The following is an 18,504-nucleotide window of genomic DNA, read 5'->3' as shown; positions in this document are numbered from 1 at the left end:
TGGGACACTATTCATCCCACTAACACCAATGATGGGACACTATTCCCCCCACTGACGCCAATGATGGGGCACTATTCCTCCCAGTGACACCAATGATGGGGCACTATTTTACCACAGACACCAATGATGGGGCACTATACCTCCCACTGACACCAATAATGGGCACTATTCCTCCCACAGACACCAATGATAAGACACTATTCCTCCCACTGATGCCAATGATGGGGCACTATTCTTCCCACTGATGCCAATGATGGCACTATTCCTCCCACTGATGCCAATGATGGGGCACTATTCTTCCCACTGATGCCAATGATGGGCACCATTCCTGCCACTAATACCAATAATGGGGCACTATTCCTCCTATTGACACCAATAATGGGGCACTATTTCTCCCACTGATGCCAATGATGGGGCACTATTCTTCCCACTGACACCAATGATGGGGCACTATTCTTCCCACTGACACCAATGATGGGGCACTATTCCTCCCACTGATGCCAATGATGGGGCACTATTCTTCCCACTGATGCCAATGATGGGCACTATTCCTACCACTGATACCAATGATGGGGCACTATTCCTCCTATTGACACTAATGATGGGACACTATTCATCCCACTAACACCAATGATGGGGCACTATTCCTCCCACTGACACCAATGATGGGGCACTATTCCTACCAATGATGGGGCACTATTCCTACCAATGATGGGGCACTATTCCTCCCACTGACACCAATGATGGGGCACTATTCCTCCCACTGACACCAATGATGGGGCACTATTCCTCCCACTGACACCAATGATGGGGTACTATTCCTCCCACTGACACCAATGATGGGGTTTTGTTTACTCCCAAAGTTGGAGGAATTCACACTTTTAAATCTCTGAAGATGTAAGTGACAAGCATAACATAAAAATAGGGTCTTGAGAAACATTTAGAGAAAAGCAATATCTTAGATTCCAGCCAGCATCATTTTTCATGTGTTGTTTCCAGGGGCCGGATTTCCTGAGATAGTTTATGACCTGCAAACATTCACTTGTGGATCTTGCAGCTAATGAATTAAATGTGTCAATGATGGGCATAAAAGGAGATCTCGTAAGTAAGAAGGGCTCTTTTGCCGGTGATATATGACGCCGGGGATTTACTGTGTTCGGGGGAAAAAAAATAAAAAATCTAGAACATGGAGAATGGAGAAAAGAGCTTGTGGCTAACATAGCGCTGGAGAGTATTATTGATAATGTGACTCTGGTAGCTGGAGGACAGGAGTAGGCTGCCGCCTGGGAGGGCATCCGAAACCCGCTTTGCCTAGGACTTGTGCTTTGTCAAATTTGCCAAATACACTGCGAAAGGATCTCAAGGGGTCGTTGAAATGAACACATTAAAATCTTATCACTTTTTCTTTTTTTTTGTGTGTTTTTCTTGCAGGCCACAGAATGGTTCCATGATCTTGTACAATCGTAAGAAGGTGAAATATCGGAAAGATGGATACTGCTGGAAAAAGCGAAAAGACGGGAAAACAACGCGGGAAGATCACATGAAACTCAAAGTGCAGGGAGTGGAGGTAGGCTGCGTGTTTCCTAATATTTGGCGGAGTTTTTGCTCTTTGTTGCACGGCCGGAAACTTCTTATGCCAGATGGTGAGGCCATTGGCGTCTTAGAATCTGGGATTGCTTCAGATAATTCTGTAGGCTTCTGGATTTTGTTTGGCCATTGTCTATGAAAAATAGATTGTTATGTCAAGAGTGGAAGCAGTCGATGTACACTTTATTACCAAAAGTACTGGGACACCTACCTTTACACACACATGGACTTTAATGGCATCCCAGTCTTAGTCCATAGGGTTCAATATTGAGTTGGCCCACCCTTTGCAGCTATAACAGCTTCAACTCTTCTGGGAAGGCCGTCCACAAGGTTTACGAGGGTGTCTATGGGAATGTTTGACCATTCTTCCAGTGTTGCTTTTGTGAGGTTAGGCACTGACGTTAGACAAGAAGGCCTGGCTGGCAGTCTCCGCTCTAATTCATCACAAAGGTGTTCTATGGAGGTCAGGACTCTGTGCAGGCCAGTCAAGTTCCTCCACCCCAAACTCACTCATCCATGTCTTTATGGACCTTACTTTGTGCACTGGTCCAAATCATTTGGTGTAGGGGGGATTATGGTGTGGGGGGTTGTTTTTCAGGGGTTGGGCTTCGCCCCCTTAGTTCCACTGAAGGGAACTCTTAAGTTGTCAGCATACCAAGAAATTTTGGACAATTTCATGCTCCCAACTTTGTGGGAACAGTTTGGGGACGGCCCCTTCCTGTTCCAACACGACTGCGCACCAGTGTACAAAGCAAGGTCCATAAATACATGGATGAGCGAGTTTGGGGTGGAGGAACCTGACTGGCCTGCATCTTGGTATGCTGACTCCTTTTCAGAGTTCCCTTCTCTGGAACTAAGGGGGCCAAACCCAACCCTTGAAAAACAACCCCCCACCATAATCCCCCCTCCATCAAATGATTTTAACCAGTGCACAAAGCAAAGTCCATAAAGACACGGATGGGGGAGTTTGGGGTGGAGGAACCTGACTGGCCTGCATCTTGGTAAGCTGAAGCCTTAAGAGTTCTCTTCTCTGGAACTAAGGGGCCAAACTCAACCCCTGAAAAACAACCCCCCCACACCATAATCCCCCCTCCACCAAATGAGTGCACAAAGCAAGGTCAATGAAGACATGGTGGATGAGCGAGTTTGGGGTGGAGGAAAGAGTCCAGACCTCAACCCCATAGAACACCTTTGGGATGAATTAGAGCGGAGACTGTGAGCCAGGCCTTCTTATCCAACATCAGTGCCTGACCTCACAAATGCACTTCTGGAAGAATGGTCAAACATTCCCCATAGACACCCTCCTAAACCTTGTGGACAGCCTTCCCAGAAGAGTTGAAGCTCTTATAGCTGTAAAGGGTGTGCCAACTGAATATTGAACCCAACGGACTAAGACTGGGATGCCATTAGTTCATGTGCGTGTAAAGGCAGGTGTCCCAATACTTTTGGTAATATAGTGTATTAGAGAGAATATCGACTTTTATTAATGAGGCAAAGAGCAGTGTACAAAGTATATAGTAATCCATATTAGCCAATCAGAATTCCCATTTTGTGTCTCCGGACCAGCTACAGTAAACGGAAATGAGATTGGTTGCTCTACGATGCCGCACTTCGCCACTGTTCTTTGTTTTGTCGTGCCAGTGTGTGTCTGTACCCTGAAATGGACAGTGGCGTGGTGCTGACAGGGAATCGTTCTGAATGCACAGGTGTGCAAGGGGGTGGCGGTGGATTCAGTCGCCATGGCAACCGCATCTTCTGTGTTCTGTTTTCATGCTTATCTGTATCTCCTTTTAATGCAACTTGAATGGTCTCTGGTTGTTGTAAATCCACAGAATACATTAGGAGTTTTTCTTTGTTTGGTAAAGAGGAACTCTAGTTGGAATTCTAAATAAAATGCTATTTTCATGGCTGCCTTCAAACTCGTAACTATATCTATACTGTATATATATATATATATGTATATATATATATATATATATATATATATATATATATATATATATATATATATATTTATATATATTTATATTTATTTTCCCTTTTTTATAATCACATTCCCTCATCTGCATAAGGATTTTAGAGAGGTGGGAGAGGAGAAACAGCAGCACACTGCTCTTCTCAGTGAATGGCGGTGCAGGGTGGGGGGGGGGGGGGTGTCAGGACAAGTCTGATCCTTGGAGGAGAGCAGGCTAGAAAACTGACCACACTCTCATGCCTAGTGTGATCAGTTTTTAATAGGAATTCATAGGGACTGTCGGGAACACCAGGGATTTCACACAAAGGAAGCAATACAAAGAGAACAGAGAACAATGGGTCTACTTGTAGCACCTCAGGGGAACCCATGCGGCACACTGGTTGAGAAACACTGCCTTGCTTTGATCGCAAGTATGCATCAGGAGCTTCCTGGTTCCCGCCAGCAGTTCTGTCACAAGGTCATCCAGCGCCCAGGGCAAGGATGCCATACTGCCCCCACCTCTTTCTCTTAGGTTTTGGGGTCAGGGCACACCCATCTCTGTAATATACCATTGCGCCCAGGGGTCCAGGGCAGCCTCCCCTCCTGCCCACCCCTTGTTCCGGCCCTATATGCCAGTGACTGTGCTGGGAGTGCACAGGTACTGGTGGGCAGGGCCTGGAACAAAGGTTGGGCAGGACGGGCGGCTGCCCTGGACCCCTGGGCGCAATGGTTTATTACAGAGGTGGGGGCATCCTGACCCTAACCCTAAGGGAAGGGGGCGCAGTTTGGCATCCTTGCCCTGGGCGCTGGATGACCTTGTCCCGGCACTGCTGGCGGGGACCAGGAAGTTCCCGATGCATACTTGCGATTGAAGCTTTCCATTCATGTGACCGCTGTGACAGCCAATGCCAGCCTTCTCCTCCCGGAATTAAGAAGCTTAAAGGGCCAGGAAAGGAGTTAATGAAGAAGGGTTGTAAGTAATGACATGACACACCTTGTTGAATGCTTTCAATATAATATTAATAGATTCTGGAGACTTCTAATGTTTTATATTTGCCTAGAGCTCCTCTTTAACTAAATTCGCCTCAGCTTCCATATAAGCAGGCCAGGAGTATACTTTGTACTGAACCCGAACTTGCAAGCAGCATCATTTACGTGACTTTTTTTTTTTTCTTGCGCTAAAGCAGAAGCCTTAAAATTGTGTGGCGTGCCCTGCTGGGCTGCGGCAGAGCGCGTTACACAGGTAACTTTACTTTGATTTACTGTCTGTGCCTCATATAAAAATGATGAGTGGCATGCTGGCTTTGGGGGGAGATGCAACAAAAAAAGGGAAAAAAGGATAACACAGATGCTAGCGTGCATTAAGCGTTCTTCAAAAAAATAAAATAAATAATAATAACTAAAAAGGTACGACTTAAATTTTTAAAATGACACTTCATTGTTTTATAATCTGCCGTTCAAAGTGGGCTTCCTGCTGCGGAGATACCTTTCATTAAAGCTGAAGAACGCAGTCCTTCAAGAACACAGCCCGAGGACACGGCCCATCTCCTGCCAGTATGTTTTATTAATAGGCGGCGACGAAAAAAAAAGCGAGCGTAGGTATTAAAGAACACCTGTCCTGTCGTAATGCACAGAGCGCGATGCAGGAGGAGTACATGAGAGGAAGGAGCTGTGCTTGGATCTTCAAAGAAAGTTTTAGTATTTCTGGGCTGTGCCGAGACGAGTCGAACTGAGGTAGGATCTAGACATATGAGCGGCTGAAGTTACATTCAAATCTGGACTTTTTCTGGAAAAGTCAGGCTTGGACACCCCGTTCGAAGCCCCCCCAACGAGGTCAGTGAGGATCCACAATTTATTAAGGCACAAAAGAGTGAATAGTCGTGGAAAAGTCAAGATTTGCTAATAACTTCAGCTGTGTACACGTTGCTCACATTGCTTTCCTTTCATCATATGCTCAGTATAAATTGGCCAGATTTTTTAAGAGATTTTTTAAATTAGGCCAATTATTTTTTTTAAGTCAGTTAGAAAACAGCCAAAACCAAAGTAGAAAAGCCTGACTGCTGGCCAGCATGCTGTGAAGCAGGGGTGCCCAACAAGAAAAACAGAAATGGAAGGCGCGCACACCTACTGCATTACCAGAGATAATTTAATAATAAGACATTTTTATATAAAAGTGGGTACTCACAAAATGCAACTGACAAAAGGCCATAAACACAGTGCACGGACATGCACAGAACATGGGGTACAGTTAACGCGTTTCAGGGGCGCACCCACTTCCTCAGAGCTAGGCACCCCATTAGGGGTGCCCAACACATGTGCATACCTCCCAACTTTGTAATGAGGGACAAGGGATCTCACCGCTCCAGGAGCACACATGCAGGCTGTAAACTGTCTCTTTGGCTGGGAAGCCACAGGTGCTGGCTATTACCACTAGCAACAGACAAAAAACAAGCTCTGGACTGCCACACTCTTCATAAGACCACTTTCTTTTATTGGAAAATCACATCACAGCTCAACAAACACAGCGAACAAGCAAACATTTCTGATGTTTCGCACTAGCCGTAGTGCTTATTCGTTCACTAAGCACTACAGCTAGTGCGAAACGTCAGCGATTTTTCCTTGTTCGCTGTGTTTGTTGAGCTGTGATGTGATTTTCCAATAAAAGAAAGTGGTCTTCTGAAGAGTGCGGCAGTCCAGAGCTTGTTTTTCGTCTGTTTGTAATAAGGGACACTTGAGGGAGGAAGTAATTTTACGCTGAAAAATGGGTGTGGCCAAACTCTTAACAGCAGGAGGGGCTTAAGCAGTGTGGTGGACAGTAATGACAGAGGAGATCGGTCTGCGGGGCAGTGTACGGGGGGGGGGGGGGGGGAGTCAACAGGGCAGAGAAGAGGCATTACAAGGGCAGAGGATAGGGGGTCAGTAGGGCAGGGTACAGGGGTCAGCAGGACAGAAGACAGGGGGTCAGCAGAGCAGGGTAAAGGGGTCAGCAGGATGGAAGACAGGGAGTCAGTAGGGCGGAAGGCAGGGGGAGTCAGTAGGGCAAGGTACAAGGGTCAGCAGGACAGGAGACGGGGTCAGTAGAGCAGGGTAAAGGGGTCAGCAGGACAGAAGACAGGGAGTGGGTAGGGTAGCATACAGGGGTCCGCAGGACAGAAAACAGGGGGTCAGTAGAGCAGGGTACAGGGGTCAGCAGGACAAAGGAAAGGGGGGATAGTAAGGCAGGGTACAGGGGTCAGCAAACAGGGGGTTGGCATGACAGGGTACAGGGGTCAGCAGGAAAAAGGAAGGGGGGCCAGTATGGCAGGGTAAAGGAGTCAGCAGGACAGAAGACATTGAGTCAGTAGGGTGAAAGACAGGGGATCAGTAGAGCAGGGTACATGGGTCAGCAGGACAGAGGACTGGGGGTCAATAGAGCATAGTACCGGGATGAGCAGGACGGAGGAAAGGGGGTCAGTAGGGCAGGGTACAGGGGGTCAGCAGTACGGAGGACCAGGGGTCAGTAGGGCAGGGTACAGGAGTCAGCAGGACGGAGGACCAGGGGTCAGTAGAGCAGGTTACGGGGTGAGCAGGAAGGAGGACTGGGGGTCGGCAGGAAAGAGGGTCAGTAGAACAGCGTCAAATTCCCCCATTCTTCTTCTTAACCAATATCCCCCCACCCCCTCCTCGCACAAATCCCCCCAGTCTATCCCCTTTTACTCTTAACCCCCCCCCCATGACTACCCTCTGGTGGTCACATGGAACCCCCATCAAAGCCCTGGTTCTCTGGGATAAGGGGCCCATTCCTGGGACAGTCCCGGCGAATTAGGGACAGTTGGGAGGTATGCATATGGTCCGCGGAGCCCTCTGATGTGGCCAGCGACCTCCTGCTTTGGGATGGCGGGTTGGCAAGCCCAGATTGACGGGTTGCTGACATGCCATCCTAGAGCATCAATGTTCTCAATAGAGCCGGTGCTAAAGAAAGCATGGCTGCCGAGGGAGCAGGGCTGCATACGCTTTCTGTATAGCGCTGGATAGTGTCACTTGTGGCGCAGTGATACCAATTGCACTCCACCTCCTGAGACAGCAATTGCCTGTACCTGTAGCAAGGGAGATTCCTAAATGGAAGATTATTTATTAAAGGTCACAGTGTATATATGGGCATATCTCATCTGCAGCGGTTACCGGGCTGCTTTCAAACTGATCCACTGATCTGCACCTGCGGGTTACCTGCACTGAGCAATAGACTTCTGTTATTACCTGCAAGTGTGGTACGCTTTCTGAAAGTGAACCACACCTGCAGGATATGATATAAAACTATGGCAAAGTGCAGCTAACCTGCAGGAAAGCCACAGGTGCGCTGCGCTGCCTTCGCGGTGCGGGTAAACCGCAGCGCATTAGCGTGATCGGTCCGACTTTCTCTGTTTTTCAGGGGTTTTGGTCTGCTTTTAGAAAATGCACCACTACTGCAGTATATAATAGAAAACTATGGCAAAGTGCCTCTAACCCGCAGGTAAGCCACATGTGCACTCTTTTTCAGGTGGACCCAATCAGATCCTCCATTCACCGCTATGGAGCAGCAGATGTAAACGGACTTGGGTCTGCTTCCACCCACCTACCTCCAATCCGCTCTGCTAAAAAAACAGAAGGGAAACTGTCCCCTTCCGTCTGGGCGGATCGGATTGGAGGGCCCATAGAGTACAGCGGGCTGTGTCTGTGTCTACTCTGCATATGCAGAGCGGACACAGACCTGTCATCTGCCCACTCTGGTCATTGTGGCCCATGAAGGGTTATCTAGTCGCTTAAGTGGCCCTTGCTCTTCAAAGGGTTGTGCACCCCTGATCTAGAGAAAGACCCAGCAGGGAGCATGAGCTTTACTGATCGTAGATCTCTAGCTGTGACACAGTGGGGGTTGTATCGGACCTTTGCAGTGAGGCCACTGCTTCCACACAAAGAGAAAAGGTGGAAGCAGCGACCTCTCTGCAGGGGTCAGAAACATCCCCTGCTTAGTCAGGCCTATAGTTTTACAATCAGCAATCTCACGCTCTTCGATGATCAGAGAGCTTAAAAAAGCAAACCTTCAGTCATTTTTTTTTTAACTTTCCATCTATTAAATCTTCTGCCCTTGATGTTTTAAATTTGGATAGTAAAACGTTTTTTTTTCTGCCAGTAAATCCCTTATACAGCCCACTTCCTGTTTCCTGTCTGGACTTTAGCCTAGGCTTTGACATCATGCACAGCTCTCTCTCTCTCACTCCTGAGAGTTTGCCAGGAAGGGAGGGGGATTTGAATAGAAAAAGGGGAGGGACTATGAACCTTATAGGCACGATCACAACAAATTTGTTAAAAAGGTAATTTTATTCAAACATATAACAAGAATAATTAACATAACGTTAAAAACCATAGACAGGTTTTTATTTCATAGGAAGGGTTTTTCATTTCATAGGAAGGGAAGGGGGTTGAGTCAGAAGAGAGCCAATGCAAGCTGCAGAGCTGGAGGTATACCTCTGTGTGTCTGTGTAATTCCAGGAAGTGAACAGGCAGCAGCTTCAGCTGCCCACAGTTAAAATGGATGCAGCCAGACTCAGTGGAGGGAGACCTCTGCAGGGAGACAACTGCTCCTACACAGAGAGCAAGGATCATTCTGGCAAGAGACAGGCTTTTCTAATCAGGCTGTGGCTGCTTCTAAAAAAGGGTTTGTAAAACTTTGCACATATTTTGTTTTGATGCATCTAAAGCATATTTGGCTGCAGAGTCGGACCCTCGATCTCTATGTGAAAGCAGCGGCCTCTCTGCAGAGGTCAGAAACGCCCCCTGCTGATTGGAGAGCTCCAGCTCTGGCTGAGCAGTGGGCATGTGAGATCTCTGCAGGGAGACCACCGCTCCTGCACAGGGAGCAATGCCTTCCGTCTCTACAGCATGCTGGCAGGGGACAGGCTTTTCTACTCCGCACCTACTGCCTGTGAGTGATCAGTATGCAATATTTCACATTTACCGCATTAGAAAGAGGCAGAAGTAAAAATGCGCTTTACTGCGGAGAATAATACAAAAAGAACATATAAAATAACTCTACACATCCCTTTAAGGCAGTTTTATGCATGAGGCCCCAAATGTTGACACTTGTAACTGCCAAGTGAGATTGTAGATTTTCGGAGTATATATATATATATATATATATATATATATGGGTGTAAATATTTAATATCGCCAGTGGATAATGTAGCCCAGAGAAGGTTTGCTGCCTTGGAAAAGAAAAAAAAAAAAAACTTTGAGAAAGAGATTAGAAAAGCCGGGGGTGGGCGGGGGTGAGCGGGGGTGGGGGGTTTCGCGGGGTGGGGGGGGTTGGGGGGGTGAGATACATCGTTCCTAAAAATTGAAAAATACGGTTTTCGATTTACAACGCGGCCAATAGCTGACTCCGCTTTGTTTTGTGGCATTATCAAAGGGGACCGGGCGGCTTCTTAGTAATTTACAACAACTCCAGTCTCCAAATCCTTATAAAAAATTCAGTGCGGGATGAGGAGATGTAATCTACGTATGATAATTGTAACAAAAAATAGAGAGAGAGAGAGAAGAGAGCATTGTTCTGCATGGACATTTAAAATGAAACCATTATTATTCATCCCAAGAATGGTGGCGCAAGGTTTCACTTCCCTCCATGCTCGCTCTGACCCCCTCGGCCCCTCTCTAATGATATGCAGGTATGCAGGGATGGTTCGCCGGGATTAATCCTTAATTTGCCTGAGAATTTAAATAAGTGCAAACTGCAGGTTTAATTATTTTAGAGTTTGCATTTCCATGCATGCGCTTCCTCTTTTCTGGCCCCCAATGTCTTCCATTGTATAGAATAAATTATTACTTAGTTTTTTTGTGTTGTTGTTTTTTTGTTTTTTACAAAAGCCGGCGATGTCTGAGAAGGTGAAAACACGAGTGCTGGATTCAAAATTTCTAATGCCGCGTACACATGATCGGAATTATGGTCGGATGGTTTTCCCGACGGGATTTTGCTCAAGCTGTCTTGCGTACACACGGTCACACCCAATTCCGACCGCCAAGAACCCGGTGATGTACAACACGTACAACGGGACTAGAAAAAGGAAGTCAATACACTGTAGCCAAAAGCTTCCATCTCGTTGTTGAATCTGAGCATGCGTGAGTTTTTGCGTGTCGGAATTTCCGATAGAAAGTTTTTCCATCCGAAAAATTGAGAACATGCTATCAAATTTTTGCTGGTGGAAAATTCGGCCAGCTAAATTCCGATGGAGCATACACACGGTCGCATTTTTCGATGAGAAGCTCCCATCGGTCTTTTTCTGGCCGAAATTCCGATCGTGTGTACGTGGCATAAGGCTCCGTTCACGCCTAGGCTAGTTCCTGGATCGCTGGGCAGAATTCACACTTGTGGTCCCTTTATGTTTTGGGGCGACGGGCATCCCATAATTTTGTTTGCACGATTTGTCGGGCGACAATTGCAGCAAAATCCTTCCGCAATTGGGTGCCGTTGAAAGTAACAGAATCACAAGTGCATCCTGTGTTTTTGCAGCGATTTGGAAATCGCGGGCGGGATCACACCGCCTAGGTGTCGCTGCTGCGAAAAGCGATCCATGCACGGAACACATTTCAAAACTGTTTGACAGGTGGCGAGGAGGTGTTGTTTTGCCCCCCTCGCTGCCTGCTTTAGGCTCCTTTCACACTTTTGCGACTTGTGAGACCCCGAGTCGCAGGACACCCTGGGGGGGGGCACCCTAATGCATTCTATGCATTAAGGTAAAAAAACCTTCTGCATGCAGGTCCCCCCTTTTACTTACCTGAGCCCCATCATCATCCATTCACTGTGCACAAAAGCAGAGGCTCTCTCAGCTCTCTCCCATCTTATTGGCTTATTGGCTGCCACTGATACCAATCACAGTCAGTGAGGAGGGAGCGAGGGGCAGGGCTGAGCTGCACCCCTTGTGTCAATGTAGCCAGCTTAGGAGCGAGCATACACGAGTGCCCCCATAGCGAAACTACAAGTCCCATGAGGCATTGTAAGGCTGACAGTTACAAGCATGGCTCCCACAGGCAGAGGCATGATGGGACTTGTAGTTTCGCAACAGCTGGAGGGCCGCCAGTTTGAGACCCCTGCTCTAACCCCTTGGACCCTGCACATTGGAACCACGTGCAGTGTATGCAGTTGCAGGACACTTGCAAAGCAGCCCCATTCACTTGAATGGTAGAGTCGGCAACTCCTGAGCCAATATGAATTGCTTTAATAGTATATGACAGTGAGCCACCATGCACTTTTTGTTGCCGGCTCTACTTTTCCTTCCAGTAGTACTTGCGTTTGATGGTTGGAGGACATCAAAACCAGAGAACCCATTCTGTTGATTCCAATACAGGCTTGTATATGAACTCCACTGTTCAGAGCCCTGCACCTGTTCTACATTCACTTGAATGGGTCATGATTGGTGGGTAGTAGTGCCTGCTGAAAGCAACAGAGGGTATGATTCCTGCTACAACATGTGTACACCCCCAACCACTTCTTTTGTGTAATTGCAGGGTGGTAAAACCATGGTGGGGTTTTAGTGTACCCCAACCACTTGTGCTAATGAACCCTAAAGGTCTCTAGATTGGCAGAACTCCACAATGACTGGGAAAGAAGACAATAGAGTGCGATCTGCACTTCATTAGCTCCACTGTGGGGGGGGGGGGGGGGGGCAGGTGAGTCATCAGAGGTCTAAAAGAACCCTAATGTCTCATTAAAGAGAACCTGTCACCAAAAAAGTATCTCATAGGGGACTTTCCTGTTCCCTGAATGGCGCCTGTGGCAAGCGAGTGACTTTTTGTATGACACAGAACATGGAAGTCAGTGGAGATCAGCGGTGAAGTAGTGGTGCCTACTAAAGTGTTTTCCAGCTTGTACAGTCCTGGTGCCCAACATGTGGCCTAAGGGCCACATGCGGCTCTTTGGTATATGATGTACAGCCCTTGGACCTCAGCAGTCTGTAGTGAACATTGATTAGGGCAACCATCCTCAACCTGGGTTCCGTGGAACCCTGAGGTTCCTCCAGAGGTTGCTAGGGGTTCCTTGAGCTGTGGCTTAAGAACCACCTATTTGATGATGCCTACAGAGTTCAAGGTTCAGCATCACTTTGCAAAGCTAACAGCATGACACCAAATATATTGTTCTATTGACCCTTGATGCATTGTAAGGGTTTTTCGAGTGCTGAAAATTATTTTTGGGGTTCCTGTAGGGTTAAAACAGGAGTCTTCAAACTATGGCCCTCCAGTTGTAAAGGAACTACAATTCCCATCATGCCTAGTCATGTCTGTGAATGTCAGAGTTTTACAATGCCCCATGGGATGTGTAGTTCCGCAACAGCTGGAGGGTCGTAGTTTGAAGATTCCTGGGTTATAGGGTTGAGGTGGATTAGGGGCATCCTAATCCAGGCTTGATCTCTACCAGCCTCATGTAACATCTTCCCAGTTTCGTATTGTCTTCTCCGACGTATCCCCAGCCAACAATGTATGTTGTCCTCACTCTCTGATCCTCATTTCCTCTGTTAGGTCTGCAGTCTCTGACACTTCTCTCAAGCATTACATATCTTGAGCATTATCTTCAGCCCTTTGGTGATGTCACATTTGAGGCCCCCTTTAGCTCATAAGTTGACAAGCACTTCTCTAGAGGGATCCCAAGGTTATGGTATATACATTTTCTCATTGGTCCAAGCTGGACAATGTAACGATGTAAAACTTGCCACACCCGCAATTCATCTTTAAATCAAAGAGAAGATACATTGACGATTCCCTGAACAGCCATTAGGCATGGCTTACAACCTGCCACATAAAACCATCTCTTTCCAGGCTTCATAGTAAGCAGCCAGCAGATGTCCTCACCCCTGCTGACCCGGCGCTGTCCTGTACGGCATGTATTATGATCAGCGCTGCTTTTCTTAAGTGTGATCATTCCTCCTTCTAACCTCATTCCAACACGGCAGGCTCTTCGTTCCCGTCATCCTCGTGAAACGGCCTCGCCATTAGCCTACCATTATTGGATCTGATGATGCCATTTTGGGAAGTCACGTCGGGGCACCAGTCTGGTTGGCTGTCATTTGCAGACTAACAGATTGAAGTTCGGTAACATAAGGAGGCAGCTGGGATGGTGGGCGAGGGGAAGGGGGGGGGGGGGGGGGGGTTGGGGAGTTGGGGGCTGGTCCGGGATTTATTTGCAGCAAGCTCTGATTTGTATTCAGACAGGCTGTGAAAAATGAGAATGATATGGGAGACAATTAAAGGCAGTGCAGAGAAATCTGCAAGCTTGCAGGAATTTGCAGACCTGGCAAGTTAGACTGGCATTTATCATGAGGCCCGGGGTCAGGAGAGGCAGCCTTTGGGGTTAGAGGAGGGCATGGTCAAGTAAAAGGAAAAGCTACAACATTGTCCTGTGGTGGGAGATATCGAGTTTAACTCTTGTTGGGTTTGTTCAGCGACAGGCGAGTAAAAGGAGAAAACAAAGGCGCTAAAGTCTGTTCAATTCGCAGCAGCCGTATTATAGAGAACTTTCACATGTGCTTCTAGGAGGGACTTCAGCATTATGTCACATGACTCCATTTTTATTTTAGCAGAACTCTCAGCAGATATGTTATTTTTATTATTTCTAACATCTTTTTATTTATGATTACTTTTTTTAACGTCAGCTCCGGGAAAAGGTTTTACCCACTTCCTGACCGGGACATTTTTTGTGATACGCCACTGTGTCGCTTTAATGGACAATTGCGCGGTCGTGCGACGTTGTACGCAAAACAAAATCGATGTCCTTTTTTTTCCCTCACAAATACAGCTTTCGTTTGGTGGTATTTTATCACCTCCCCCCACAGTACACAAACACTAGGCTAGGCACACAGTTAACCCTTTGATCGCCGCCCTGATGTTAACCCCTTCACAGCCAGTGTCATTAGTACAGTGACAGTGCATATTTTTTAGCACTAATCTCTGTATTAGTGTCACTGGTCCCCAAAAAAAAGTATCAAAGTGTCAATTAGTGTCAGAATCTCCTCCGCAAAAGTCGCAGTCCCACTATAAGTTGCTGATCGCCACCATTACTAGTAAAAAAAAAAAAAAGAAAGAAATATATACCAACTTTTGCGCAAACTAATCAATTCTAGACTGTAAGCTCTAAGGAGTGGGGCTCTCTGATTCCTCCTGTATTGAATTGTATTGTAACTGTACTGTCTGCCCTCATGTTGTAAAGTGCTGCGCAAACAGTTGGCGCTATATAAATCCTTTATAATAATAATAATAATTATATTATACGTTTATTGGGATTTTTTTTCTCTTTTACCAAAAACATGTAGCAGGATACATATTGGCCTAAACTGAGGAAGAAATTTCATATTTTTTCAAATTATAATTTTTTTTTTTTATATGATTTATAGCAGAAAGTCAAAAATATTTTTTTTTTTTTTTTTTTTATAGCACAAAAAATAAAAAAAACGCATACCGCATGCATAGGATGCATTAAGGTGAAAAAACACAAAGGATACATAGTTACATAGTAGGTGAGGTCGAAAAAAGACACAAGTCCATCAAGTCCAACCTATGTGTGTGGTTATATATCAGTATTAGATTGTATATCCCTGTATGTTGCGGTCGTTCAGGTGCTTATCTACTTGAAACTATCGATGAGACCACCGCCTGTGGAAGGGAATTCCACATCCTTGCCGCTCTTATGCCGCGTACACACGGTCGGAAATTCCGGGCCAGAAAAAGACCGATGAGAGCTTTTCATCGGAAAATGCACCCGTGTGTACGCTCCATCGGAATTTAGCTGTCCGAATTCCCGCCAGCCAAAAATTGATAGCATGTTCTTAATTTTCCTGACGGAAAAACTTTCTATCGGTAATTCCGATCGTGTGTATGCGGCATTACAGTAAAGAACCCTCTACGTAGTTTAGAGTTAAACCTCTTTACAACCCCTTTAAGTAGTAAGTATTATTTTTGTATTTTTTTTTACTATTTGTTGGTCTTTGTCTTTGTATTTGTTTGTATTTCTTTGTATTTGTTTGTCTTTGTTTGCCTTTTATGTTGTCACTTTGATTTTCCCACAATCGCACTTCCCATAGACACAAGCAGCCAGAAACAAATGGAGATTTCAGGATGTAAGAGGCAAAAGGAAAAAAAAAAAAAAAATCAACTCAAATTAACTCTTAGATTTGCTCCAATGTACATATGTAGCGAGGGGATCGATAGGGAGGGTTGGATCTATACTCCTTATGGATCGGCGGCTCTGCACAGTTACGGTTGGTCAGCAGGCTCAATTAATTTGCTAAAACGTTGTTAGTTTCCCGAGGAAAGAGACAAAACACAAACAAGTAGTTATCTCAGGTAATTATTTTTACTAGCGATGAAAGGATCAAATTGCTGTTTGTGGATATTGTGCGTTTAACAATCGACTTTTGTCAGCACCACATACAAGCCTGTAATTACGGAGGTTTTGACAGTTGCAGCTGGACCCCCCCTCCCCCTCCCAGGGGGGGAAGGGGGGGAAGAGACTCCGGAGAGCGCCCAATTTTTGCCCGTTCCTAAGAAGAAAACAGGCCGGCATCACTAGAAAAAAATGATCTTGAGCTGATTATCGAATGAACATTTGCATGAAAAATTCTCAGTACATTCGATGAATAGATACAAAAGTATTTAGAACTTTTAGCGTTCAATTTTGGAATGATTGTAATTTTCTGAACGAAAACCGCTTTCACTTTTTGGCTCGGTTGACACATATATACGATGCGAGAACGCGCACAATTCCAGTTCCCCGCATCGCATTGTCACTGACCTACGAGAATCGCCGCGGGTGTCAATAGAAATTTAATGACACCCCCAGAACGGTTCGCATATTGCAGTGCCAACTGTCAAATCCAGTGCGGACCAAAAAAAAAAAAAAGGGTCCTGCGCCATTTTGGTTGCGAATGCGATTCGATTTCAGCCATACAATTTGTATGGCTGAAATTTGCATCGCAACAGGCATCGCATGTGATCTGCACAGCAGTGAGGTGCGAATCGCATGCGATGTCTGAGAACGCTACAGTGTGAGCCGGCACTTAGAAATTCCATCGCTTGAGTAGGATTTTCCATCCGGCACCTTCAAAATTTTCTCATCGCTACGGACAGAAACAAACAATTATCTGACCCTGCCGAATCATTAAAAAATTGAATGACTTAGTTCAGTCCCAGCTGCAGCCTCTCACCTTGTGACTTGTTACAGAAGGTACAATGTACAGTCTGATGACTGGGGGAATGGAGACTGAGGAAATGCTTCCTTCTGCCTGCAGCAGACAGATGACATCATTTTAGCCTAGGCTAACTCACCGAACTAGAGCTTTTTTTAATCATAGCTTTTTTAAAATTTTAATTTTTTTAATGATGCTGTTGGTGTATAATGGGACATTTAAGGAATGTATAATTTGATCTAGAGACTGCGCTGGACTGACAAACTGCTTGCTGACTAGCCGCCGTCATTATACTGCGGAAGGTTGGCACGATCCCGCGGCTCGCGAGAAAGGGATAGCTTCTCTATGAGGAGTCACAGACCGGGTGTTCTTACTAGCTAGGAACCACGATCTGTCATCCCCTCTAGGTCAGTCCCCTCCCCCCTACAGTTAGAACACACACACGGAACACAGTTAACCCCTTGATCGCCCCCTATTGTTAACCCCTTCCTCATTTACACAGGAATCACTGCATTTTTTATAGCACTGATCGCTGTATAAATGCCAATGGTCCCAAAAATGTGTCAAAAGTGTCCGATGTGTCCACCATAAAGTCGCAGTCCCGATAAAAATCACAGATCGCCACCATTACTAGTAAAAAAAAATAATAATAATGATAAAAATGCTATAAACCTACCTCCTATTTTGTAAACGCTATAACTTTTGCGCAAACCAATCAATATACGCTTATTGCGATTTATTTATTTTTTTTACCAAAAATATGTAGAAGAATACATATCGGCCTAAACTGAGAAAAATTTTGCTTGAAAAAAAAAATGGGGATATTTATTATAGCAAGAAGTACAAAATATTGTGTTTTTTTTTTTTCTTTCAAAATTGTCGCACTTTTTATGTTTATAGCGCAAAAAATAAAAAATGCAGAGGTGATCAAATACCACCAAAAGTAATCTCTGTTTGTGGGAAAAAAAGGACGTCAATTTTTTTTTTTTGGGTACAGTGTCGCACGTGAAAGACGTCTAAATTATAACATCAGTGAATCAAAATTAAAAATACATTGACTAGAAACAGAATCTACACACATATACAGTAGATATCTATCTATATCTATCTATCTATACATATACATATATATATATATATATATATAGATAGATAGATATACATGTGTGTATATATATATATATATATATATATATATATATAGATAGATAGATAGATAGATAGATAGATAGATATATAGATAAATATCTATCTATCTATCTATATATATATATATATATATATATATATATATATATATATATATATATATATAGATAGATAGATAGATATAGATATATAGATAAATATCTATCTATCTATCTATCTATCTATCTATCTATATATATATATATATATATATATATATATATATATATCTCTCATTTGTGCGTTTAGATGTTCTTCTGGAGTCCCCCTTTAAAAAGTCACCTCCGCTCCCCTATGTGCTGCTCCCAAAACACCACACCCGCTGCTCCCGACATTTCTGCGGTCGCCGGGTGCCTTTGGAAACTTTTCAGAGCTAATTATACAGGTCTGCGAGACGGCGAAGGCAGGCCCCGGCGAGCCGCGCATCCGCATTCATTATTTTTTTAAGCTTTTTGTAAGAGGAAAATCCCCCAAGTACAGGTGGGGAAGTGAAAGCTCCATTCCGCATGCAGAAGTGCTATTTAATTATCAGCACCGGAGTCCCTTAACATTATTACAGATTACCCCGCCAGGATGTCTATGGAAATGTAAGAG

General features: G+C 45.1%; 1 protein-coding gene across 12 annotated transcripts in view; it reads left to right on the top strand.

The window, feature by feature from the left end:
- CAMTA1 (calmodulin binding transcription activator 1) overlaps positions 1-18,504 on the top strand; it is a 2,106,456-nt gene that overhangs the window by 807,706 nt on the left and 1,280,246 nt on the right. For all 12 annotated transcript variants that reach the window (XM_077458256.1, XM_077458247.1, XM_077458246.1 and 9 more), the window contains exon 4: positions 1,432-1,567. In XM_077458256.1, the coding sequence (XP_077314382.1) occupies positions 1,432-1,567 (136 nt within the window). The remainder of the gene's footprint in view (positions 1-1,431; positions 1,568-18,504) is intronic.

This window comes from Lithobates pipiens, unplaced genomic scaffold (assembly GCF_037356315.1).
Source record: "Lithobates pipiens isolate NorthernLeopardFrog02 unplaced genomic scaffold, aLitPip1_a1.2 Scaffold_27, whole genome shotgun sequence".
In the NCBI taxonomy this organism is placed as follows: domain Eukaryota; kingdom Metazoa; phylum Chordata; class Amphibia; order Anura; family Ranidae; genus Lithobates; species Lithobates pipiens.
Note: the sequence above shows the minus strand (reverse complement) of the source record. Positions and strands in the feature narration are given on the sequence as shown.